The sequence below is a fragment of the Betta splendens genome, chromosome 2 (assembly GCF_900634795.4).
Source record: "Betta splendens chromosome 2, fBetSpl5.4, whole genome shotgun sequence".
In the NCBI taxonomy this organism is placed as follows: domain Eukaryota; kingdom Metazoa; phylum Chordata; class Actinopteri; order Anabantiformes; family Osphronemidae; genus Betta; species Betta splendens.
The window spans coordinates 5,325,462-5,336,926 of NC_040882.2; the positions used below are offsets into that span (position 1 = coordinate 5,325,462).

Below are 11,465 nucleotides of genomic sequence, written 5' to 3' on the forward strand. Positions count from 1 at the left end.
ATATATTTTATAGATTATGTTGTTAAAACATATTTCACATATTCATGGCTAACAGGAAATACTGTGGGAACAGGCCAAATTATATCTTCTTGGTGAATACCAATACGGTTCTTTCAGGCTTTGCTGTTGTCTTTCTGTGTGTATCTGCATGTAAAAACATCACATTAATTTATTTTATTTTCAGGGAAATTGAAGGATATTAAGCAAAAGTGGCCTATGTTAGGGGAAGAGAAAAAAAGACAGTACTATGAAGAGGCTGCAGCTCTTAGAGCTGAAGCAACAGTCAAGAACCTTAGTCCTGAGATGAGGGAGCTTAAAATTAAGAAGCACCTGAAGAGGCTGAAGTTAGAGGTTTGAAAATAACTTGAACCTGTTAATAATTTTATATCATAAGCAGGACATGATGTATTTGACACATCAGCATTTTTAGCAGTAAGTGGACTATTGACACAAAATTTGCACTGATTTGCACTTAATGTAGCCATCAAGCCAAGTAATGAATTTACATAAAGAAATCAGAGCATTTAATTATATAAGTTGAGTAATAATAAATAAAGTGAAGTATTATAAAGTGGGCAGTGCCATTCCTTTCTTTTGGTGTTAGAATGACCAATGACCAATGGCCAAAAAGTTCAATTTTGCTTTCATCTGACCATACTATAGTCTCCCAATAATCCACAGGCGTCTCCAAATGCTCTATTGCAAACTGTAACTGAGCCTCAACTTGCTTTTTGTTCAGCAATGGAGTCGTGGTGAGCGTGCATGGATGCCATGGTAGTTTAGTGCATTGCTTATAGTTTTCTTTGAAACAAAAGTACCTGCTGGTGCAAGGTCTTCCTGAAGGTCTGCCCGAGTGGTTCTTGGCTCTTGGAGAACTCTTCTGATTATTCTTTGGACCCCCTCGAACAGGGATCTTACGTGGAGCATCTTATCGTGGCTGGTTTATGGTGAACTAATGCTCTTTCCATTTCCGGATTATGGCCCCCACAGTGCTTACAGGAACATTCAGCATTCTGTAAATGCACCTACTGTATAACCATTCCCATCAAAATGTCTTTCATTGATAGGATTGCGAAGATCTTGAGAGAGTTCTTTGCTTTTGCCCATCATGGAGTCTTTCTTGTCTGCCTCCTGGATAATGAGGAGCCTTTATATCATCATAAAGCAGCCGATACTGATAGGGGGCAGGGTTTCTCCATCAGTACTGATGGATTTCAGGTAATCTCGTGGCTTTCTGTACCATTTTGCAGCTTGTTATCTTCATTTGTTCAATACTTATTCCCTGTGTCATGTAACTTTATTTCTTATTACTCAACTTATATAATTAAATGCTTTGATTTCTTTATGTGAATTTATTACTTGGCTTGATGGCTACATCTGGTGCAAATTTTGTGTCCACTTAGAAATCCCCTCACTGATAAGAATGCTGATGTGTCAAATACTTATTTTATATATATTATAAGGTTTATACATCATTCCAATATAAACAAATAATTTCACTGTTGGCTTAACATTAAACTAAACTGAGTATTGATATCCTTTGAGAACATTGCAATGAAAATACATCTTTTGAATAATATTCCTTTATTCTTATATGATAGACCTGCTGTAGTTTAGCCAAAAGAAATTCATTACTAGAGTAACTCTAAGTCTGTTTTCTCTAAACATGGATAAAGGTGTCCAGCCTTGAGGAGTTGGGTGTGGAAACAGTTGTACTGTCTTACGACCACCAAAAGGCCACAATGAAAGTCAGTAAAGTGAGCAGTAAAGGAGCTTCAAATTTTCTGGCCTCTACAGACACTGTCAACAAATTTGCCCTCCACTTTAAAGGTTAACATGCACATACTATAAACACATACTTCTCTAATAATAATAATTGGTTAAATTATGTTTCTCATTACATCTGCAGCTTCTGCAGCTTCTTCCTCAGCCATATGTACCATAAAGGAGCCAGTCAATGTCTTGGTCAAGAGGGTGCAGGAACTGTTTAACCAGAAATACAGTAAGATCTGTTTTTAAAGCCCAAAAAAAATCAGATCTTTACTGTAATTGTTTCATGTGTGTATATATATATATATATATATGTGTGTGTGTGTGTGTGTGTGTGTGTGTGTGTGTGTGTGTGTGTGTGTGTGTGTGTGTGTGTGTGTGTGTGTGAAATATATATATGTGTCAAATATATAAATATACTTCATTAATACCATTTTAAAGGCAGATTAAAGCAGCTGTTGCACAGTCTTTGCCGGATGTACTGTACAAAATACATCTGTGTTGTCTTATGTTGTGTTTATTTAGTGGATACAATGCAAAAGAAGTACCATTTCGTAAGGTATGTTCATTATTATAGAGGACGTCGGGGGTGTGGGGAGGATTCCATACCAGTCTCTTCGAAATCACAATGTCACCATTCATGCTGCTGGATTGCCCAAAGGCCTAACATTGAAAAAGCCATCTTTCTATGGAAGGAAACAACTAGAGGACATAATGAAGGCTGAAGATCAGATTTCTTTCCATATAGGTAAGTGATCTTGAGATTTCCATGGCATTGATTAGAGTGATAATTAATACATTGTGACGCGTAATCTCTCTTAATTACTTATCCCTAATATTAAAAGTCCCTACTACTACATCTAATTAAGGTTATACAGTATGTATGGCTGTTTGTCTTTTTTAGACTCCACAATTGTAGAACTAGCATCAAAAAGCAGCCGTTAACAAGTACTGCAATAAAACCCATACAAAGGCATATTTTATGACTTAACTGATATCTTGAGATTTTTTTCATGTAAAATAGGTGGAGAAAATGGGGCACAATCGCAGAACAAAAGTTGGATCCAAGATGGCCGACTTCAAAATGGCCACATGGTCACCACCCATCTTAAAAAAATTGCCCCCTCACATATACTAATGTGCCACAAACAGGACGTTAATTTTACCAAGCATTTCCATTTTATTAAGGTCTATCCATATAAATGCCCCACCCTGTAGTATTTGCTATTGCTCTTATTCACTACTTTGTGGCTGGGGCATGATATTGCTTTCATAAAGTAGCTTTGATATTGCTTATATAAACATCTAAGGTAGCTCTACTATACAGTATAAATAAATACATTACGTTACAAATGCGTTGATTACAGTGATCATTTGACAACTGTGGAGCTAACGATTCAATTTCCAGTTCCTCTGGCTTTCAAGCCAGTGTCCTTGAGCCGACACTGAACCACAAGCTGCTCTCTGTGTTGTGTCATAAATTGTATGTTTCTTTGGATATAAAAACAATTTCTATCATTGCAAGATAGTGGTGTCTTTGAATTATTAAGTAATGACTGTGGTGATAACAGAGCTGACCCCTGTCCTCCAGAGTCAGTGTTCGTCTAGTGTTTTGACACTTGTGATGTGCCATGATAATCCACAGCTACTGATATGTCAAGCTTTCAGTGAAGGTTTCTGTGCTGATTTCTTGTCCCCTCAGGTGGCCATTGCGCTCAGGAGCCTGGTGAAATGACCAGTAGTGTGGCAGTGGTGACAGTGGCAGAGGGTCTTTGTTGAAATCATCTTTTATGTTCACACCCATCTTTTATGTTTTGCATGGCCGTCACATTCCAGATCCACTAACTTTTTTTTACATGCAGTACTGTAGATGCAGCTAGACGTGACTCATCTGGCCTCGACATCTGCAGTGTCTGCCATGCGCATTTCAAAGACAAGCAAAGTAATGCCTTAAATAAATGGCGACAGTGGCGTCAGTGCAGCTCATGCCAGAGATGGTCACATTGGCTTGTGGTTTTAGGAACGTTATGCATACATTGCCAGGATTGAAATGCAGTTTAATCTATGTTTGTAATAAAAAAAAAATAAAAATGTTTGTGTATCAGATACACAGATTTGCTTTTGGTCCATGGGTTTTTCATAATATTAACATACTATACCCCAGAACCCTGCAACCCAGCTTGAACAGGAGTGTGTGGAACTAGAGTGTACTGAAAGTGGGGGACACCTCCAGGAGCACAAACGCTGGCTGACGGTGTGATCCCCGGACAGTGTCCCCCCACCCTAACTGTCTATTGTGCAGTTAAAACCGGGAGGTAATGTCTTCACCAGGGCCAGTGAGCAAGGCCACAACTGGCCTCACCCCCAGCCCTGAATGTATATGTATGTGGCTAGGTATGAGGAACTTGGAAGATCGCCAGTTCCCCGAAGGGTCCAGCAGGCAGCCATCAATGTGAAGGCTTCGTCCACTGGTCCCCCTGGAGGGAGCCCTCAAAGTCCTGGATGAGTGTATATGACTAATGCAATTAAAACTGCAGAGCATCCCAGGAGGGATGGAACCATCTTCCAGTAGCCCTGGTCCCTCCATCAGCAGGACGCCCCTCGCAGACCGAAGTGGATGAGTGTGGAGAGATGTAGTTGGGAAGGCACCGGGGTCTGCAGAGCCAGGTTCCAGACTAGCTCTGCTACCCATCCACCGCCCGCCACAACCCCCAGCCAGGAAGAGACAGCCGAGACCCGGGGACGGCAGTACTACTGCCCAGGCACCACATGCAGCGCAGCCAGAACCATTCTCACCATCCTGTCACACTTCCCTATTCTCTCCCTTAAGTATGCGCATGGTCGCCCCGTGTAGTGCTACTCTCAAACCTACACACATACTCTGCGGTTGTGCATTGAGGGCCAACCTCCGCCCAGAGCCCACTGAAGGCCGCAGCCCGAGTAGAGACACTGCATATTATTTTGATGTTTCTGGGTAACAACAGTGTACCCTGTGAGGCCGCTCCTGTCAGGCAACGTTTTTATCTGATGTCTCCAGCGAAACGGGGACAGCTGAAGGCAGAGGTCCAGTATATGTTGAAAAAAAAACATTGCGGAACTCTGCTCGTCTAGCTGGACATCCCTATGTGTGTTGGTGAAGAAACCAGATTTGACTTTTCCACCTTGTACCGATTTCCATCAGGTGAATTCACTAACCAAGCCTGACTCTTTTCCTCTTTCTTGTCATTAAATTTGACCTGCTTAAAGGTTATTGGCAGGTTCCATTGATGGCCAGAGTTAGCCCCTTTTTATTACCCCTACTGGACTTTTATTACCCCTACTGGACTTTATTCATACACAATGCCATTTGGGTTGCGTAATGCTCCTGCTACTCCAGCGCTTGATGAACATGATAGTTTCTGGTTTAGCTGGATACACTCACTTAAATTCAGTCATAGATGTCCTTCTTGTTATGGACAAGAAAACTTGACATGACTGAGAATCTTGACAAACAGAATAGTCAGTTTGTGTAACACTTAACTGAATAAAAGTACAATATTAAAGGTTTAGGTGGTGCCTCTTTCAAGACGACAGCTAACTCCTCTTCAGCCAGATTAGTGACTTTCTCTGCTTTTTCCCATCTGTGATGATGCACTTCTAAAAAATGTCAATAGCTTCACAATTTTACTTTTTTAAGCATATAAAATATTTCTATTTTAATACAAGAACTGGCCAAACCTATATCAGCTGATTTTCTCCTCCCATAATAAAGAAGTGCTTCAGTCAAGAGGTCAAGTCAGTGGGATGGATTCATCTCTTTTGTGACTCGTGCAACCTCTCCATACCATCTCCATCTGTTAGCCCAAAGCCTTGTAATCTTCTTGTACTGTACAAAAGCCACTTGAAGACACTTTCTCACAGCACACTGAATTCATAATGCATAATTGTCTAACTGTATAACCCGTTATGTGAAGTATCAAAAGACTAATAACAAAAATGAATTAGACAAAAGTAATGTGTGCCCATAACCTGCCTTAATCATCACTTCACACTGTAATTTATGACCTTAAACATGAAATACTGGAACAGTCAAGGATACACCTTGTTGCATTGCTTCTACTTTTTACTGATGGCACGTAAAACAACATATTTGAAGTAAATACAAAAAAAAAACATTTACTTCATCATTATAGTTGTAATAACATACTCACATGCATGTGTGATGAAAGTACACATGCAATGTCATACAGTATGCATGCAATGTGATTACTGTAAATACATTGAATATTCTAGCCTTTTGAAAAAAAGGTTTATTGATTGTAGAAACAGGTTTCAGTGTTATGAAATTTAAAAACTTTCAGAATATATACATTCCCTGGGTCGTTCAAAGAGACCAACCGCACCTCATGGCAGCAGGAGACTCCAAACACCCCTGTTACATCTGGTTTTTGTTGGTTTTTTGGAGACTGAAGCAGGTTCCCTGCCTTGAAACTAGTACAGTCCTGATTAGAAAATATAGAAAGAAAGGTAGAAAAACTGAAACATCAAAACAAAGTCTCAGACCAATGACCAATGATTCATGACCAACTACTTCATTTCTGAATACACCTCAATCAAAATATGTTTTACTAACATACTACAATTACCCTACAATTAAGAGGGCTAATCTTACCTAACCTCTCAACTAGAACAGTGAAAGAGGTCTCACCAACAGTTTTCAATTTCAGTTTTACTCACTTCATTTGGCTTGGAACTAGGGTGGGATAACAGGTATTCTTGCACATCTTCCCTCATAAACATTCTGTTACCATGCAGTGGCTCCACCAAACTACTTCCTGAACTTATTTTTCGAACAAGGCCAAAGTTCGCATCCATTGTTACAATTATGTTTCCGTTATTCTAAAAACGAAACGTTAAGAACATTTTTGTGTATAATTGTAAAATATTATTACAGTACTTTTAGGCCCACTTAATATTACAAGTGGGCCTTTACTTAATTAAGTAAACTTTATATTACCTCTGAAAGAGACAGATTGTTTTTCCACTGCTACATATTGCAGAATCCCTCAACAGACACCTGGCATTCCATGGACAGATAATGAAAAAGCTCCAGAAGAGCTATAGAGAATGCTGTTTGAGGCCTCTCTGGTGTCGCAGGCCAGAGTCCATATCTGAGCAGGATGCAAGTTTCTGGTTCACACTGAAGCTGCACAACTGGCCTAAGGCAGAAAGAGAACAAAAAAGATTATTTAAAAGTTTTTGTTTAAACAGATCATGTATCGACAATAAATTACAATAAAAAGCAATAAATTGCAAAACATTTTAAATATTACAACAAAATATTAAACATATCTTTAAAAACAAACCTGTGTTCACAAATACTTTCATATCTCTTGCGTACACAGCATGAGTACGATGTTCTTCTGGTAAACGTAGTGCTAATTCAAGCAAAGATGTCACATAAAATGTTTTTTACATCAGAAAAACAAAACATAAATAGGAAAAAATAAATCCAAATTGACAGCATCACTTAAACTACCTAAAGCATTATATGTTACTTAAATATATTAATAAATAAAAATGTAAAATCCTTACATTCCATTTCTCTGGTAGGTGCAAGAAATTGCAGTGGGATTTTGTGATACAAGTCTCACAAAACACACTAGTACTGCTGCACTCAAGGCACGGATACTCTGACTGCTCTTTGCAGAGAGCACAGATGTCTGTAGAGGGTGCTGATGACTCATAAGATACCTGCAGCATATCCTCCTTCAATGAGTCCCAGGCCCTGAGCTCCTTCTTCGCTTTTGTGTAAGCAGTCTCAGGCAATGTTCATCTAGAGATGACGTGGTGGTGACAGGTGTAACATCCTCAGTTACAGGTGGATGTAAAATGTTTCTCAAAACCGAAACTTTGGTAGCACTACCAATGGTCCTCTGACAAACACGTATTCTGTGTCTTGGATCGCACACTTGTCCTGTGTTTTACCATATCTCCAGTATCTCCAATATGAGAGTAAAGCCTGGAAACAAGGACATATCAAGAGGTAAACCTAAAAATTGTAAATTTATACTCAGAAAAGATGGTTAGGGTAAGCAAAATAAATAATCAAATAGGAAATATAAAAGCTAAATAATATGAGTAATCTTACATCTGTCTGTTTCATTAATAGTTTAATAAAACTTTGAGACGTAGACACAACCATAATTTAACTGCGACTCTGCGAGGTGATGTTTAGGAACAAGACCCAATCATTGATTTTAAAATTCGGTCTTGTGCCCCTCTATAACAGCAGCTAAGGATCATGGGTATTGTAGTATTCTATGCTACGCGCTTTGACTAAATTACCAACCAAAATCGACAGATTTGTCAAAAAACTAAGTAGGAAAAGTTAGTCTTCATGGTACAAAACAACTATATATTGTCCACATAATCCTGAAAAATATTGGAATAATAAAAAATATCGTCTGAAATGGAAGAACAGAATACAGCTATCTAAATTACGCCAGGTAAAATAATCAAAATGAAATGAACAGGGGGGTAAACATTTCCAGGATAAAAAGCAAACATGTGATAATTTGCCAGTTTGATAATGCTAATTTGATAATTTGCCTCCCACAATTGGTTGTTTTACTTAAAGGTTATAGGAAATATCATCTGACTACATTAACTCCTGACCTTAATCAGCAACTAAAAGTTTAAATAAAAACTTTATAAATTGAATTTCGTAATGTCATGGTTTTTTGTAGTCTTTATTCAAATGGCAATGCATTTTGCAAATGACAATACAATATGCATTTTGAAAATGCATTCTGCAATGCAGTGGTCAGTTTTTGGTGTGAGGACCACTGGTTTTCTGATCAAACCTACATCATGAGAGGCATAGGGAGCAGGAGCTTGCTGTAAGACTGAGTGTTAGGTCAGAGCGTTCTCTAAAAAACATCAATAAAAACGTGTGTTATCAGAATGCTGAGGTACCAAGTTCACTGTTTGTTGCGCATGACAGACAGATAAAAAAAGTTTTAAAAACATGTAAAGTAGGTAAATACATCACATGGGGTCAGAAGTCATTCACCATCTCCACCCTGTTGACATCTGTCCACGAAAGGACCCACGTCCTGCATCTGTCTCCATCATGTTTTCACAGAGGGACGTGTGGAACTGTAGAATAAACATCAAAAATCTTTTTGTTCGTTAGTAAAAGAAATCGCAAGCGCAGACCTGTGTTCATCCCAAAAGAGGGAAGCTGAGGTCAGTTTGTCAGTGTGTGTGTGAAATCATCTCTTCCAACTTATCATCAGGACCAGAAGACACATGTGCTGTACAGGACAGGTTTTTGTTTTCCTATAGTCTGGCCAGACAAACGTATAGAAAAACCTACAATTCTTTTTAGAACATTTTATTTTATTTTTTTTCATTTTATTACCAAATTTGTTGCGAATTGAAATTGTTTAAACCCATCAGACTGCAAAGTCATGCAGCAGTTGTCATTTAGCTGGTTGTCATCATTTTAAAATCACTCTGTGGGATATATTGAGCAGAAAGCAATTCTTTATTGCAAGCAGATGAACATAAATTTGGATAAATTGAGCATGTATCAGCTGTAAGTGTGTTTCTTCATTGCATGTGTGTGTGTGTGTGTGTGTGTGTGTGTGTGTGTGTGTGTGTGTGTGTGTGTGTGGGTATTTGTGGTACCGTCTTGTACGTCACGTGAAAAGGAACCGTCACCTTCCTCCTTCCCCAACCATCAGTCTGATGTGAGCGCCAGTGGGTGAAGCCTTTCGATGGGACAGTTGTTCCTCGATGACAGACCTTTCCTGGATCCTCAGATGCAGCTCTATTGGGCCGATCACGTCTGAAGCCTCTCCTGTTGTTTCAACCAGTGTCTGTGTCAGAGCACGTCTTCTCCTTGTTTTCCTTTGCTGATTGTCATAAGCAGGTGTCTGTGTCTGACACACACGCGTGTATGACAGTTTCACGGCCTCTGAAGCTTCAGACACAGACACGCTTTCATGCTGGTGCAGGGCTTGTTGTAGCTGGTTCATCTGATGAGCCCAGAACGTGACGGCTGCAGACGTTGTGGGAGTCTGTGAGGCGTCCATGCTGTGGTCTGTGTCCTCCAGCTGCTGTGGTGTCAGAGCTTCCACCCTGTTCTGGTTGTTGGTTGGCGCTTCTTCTCCTTCGGTTCTTCTGCTGATGGTGGGAAAGGAGTCCAGATCCGGAATTACCCTCATCGTGCTCAGTTCTGCATTAGAATAGAGAGCAGAAACAATGGGAGCATTTGCTCTTGACATTTTTCCCCAGAGTTGTTATCTCTTTTCTTCCTGTTAGTCTCATCTCTTTTTTCTGTTTTAGAGGTTTTGTTTCGATAGTTTTGCTTTTTCAAATCTCTTGTTCTTTTGTCTTTAACTCTTCTTGCAGCTGTAAGCGTGTTTCTTCATTGCATGTGTGAAAATGTATGTATGTCCTTTACACTAAGTGATTCTCCCTTTGAACCCATAACCAGTTTCCCGCTCATGGAAACATGAAACAAACTAATAACCATATTTACTCGTCTTTAATTTTGTTTGTCTAAGGTTGCTGTCTGGTAGTGAAGACTCAGATTGCCCCGAACCCGTCTTTCAGAGTTTGGCGGTTTCCTGCTTTAGATTTTTTTGTGTTCCGGCCGGAACATTCCCAAAATTCCTTTTTATCGGATGTAAAAGGGAAAAGGGAACCAACCAGATCTGGCGACAGAGCCTTCCGTGAAAAAAACTTCACTCTGCACATGTGCACATACAAATATATACAAGTTTCATATACATACACATATGCATTGATACAGTATACATATCTCATACTACCTAATAGGCCATGACATACACCACCACAATTACCATATTCACACATTATTGATATTGGTAGTGATAAGTATCAGTAATACTTACAGTTGGATTTGGAAAGTGTCCCACTACAAGGTTAGTAAGGCTGTAGCTTAATATTATTCACCCAAAGGGTGAGGCAGACGTTGGTGCATGAACAATGCCACTTGTGGAAGCCAGGGTGATGTGAGGGGCTCGGCCACTACGCCCATCCAGCAAGCAGAGGAAGGAATCCCAGCAGCCAGGGAGCCCACACACCTTCAGTTCCAGGAGGGCAGGTGTTGCGACCCAAGCCGCCCACACAGAGCCCCCCAGGCAGAGCTGCAGCAGCCACAGAGACAGCACCCGAGGTCAGAGTGAGCCACCTTGGGTCAACGCTGTCCGCCCCATGAGAACCAGGGGCAAACACTCCCCCCAGTGGGAGGGTCGGCCTGAAAGAGTGGAGCCCAAGGACCCACAGTCCGTAGGGAGACCGCCAGGAGATGCCACCGTGCCCAGAGTGGGGCCCACCCCCCGTCCACCACCCCTACACGAGCGGGGCGAGGCCTACCCCATCGGCCCAACCTCATCCCCTGGCACCACACCGGCCTGCAGCACAAGGCCAGCAATTGGTGGGGGTCAGCAGAAAAGAGACCACCCAGGCAGACGATCATCGTACCCCGGGGGGAAAACCGGACCCCCCACACTTCAACCGCACCACACGCATACAAACTCACACAAACACAGACGCATACACCCACCCACATGCAACACACATCATCACATCAACACACACACACCATAAACTCTCTCACAACAAACTAGTCAATCATACGTGAACCAATGCACTCTCAGATAAATTCTCGCACACACACC

General features: G+C 40.6%; 1 protein-coding gene across 4 annotated transcripts; it reads left to right on the forward strand.

The window, feature by feature from the left end:
• Nucleotides 1-6: 6 nt before the first annotated feature.
• LOC114850824 (uncharacterized) lies at nt 7-3,876 on the forward strand. Of its 4 annotated transcripts, none has more exons than XM_055506794.1 (5): nt 7-351; nt 1,677-1,830; nt 1,910-2,002; nt 2,348-2,518; nt 2,795-3,876. In XM_055506794.1, exons 1-5 carry the CDS (start codon nt 217-219, stop codon nt 2,986-2,988), a joined length of 747 nt encoding a protein of 248 aa, XP_055362769.1. In that variant the 5' UTR covers nt 7-216; the 3' UTR covers nt 2,989-3,876. The 4 variants fall into 4 exon arrangements, with proteins under 4 accessions (XP_055362769.1, XP_055362766.1, XP_055362767.1 ...); XM_055506791.1 differs by lacking the exon at nt 7-351 and adding an exon at nt 516-1,218; XM_055506792.1 differs by lacking the exon at nt 7-351 and adding an exon at nt 519-1,218 and having other exon boundaries at nt 1,677-1,829; nt 1,915-2,002.
• The last annotated feature ends 7,589 nt before the right edge of the window (nt 3,877-11,465 follow it).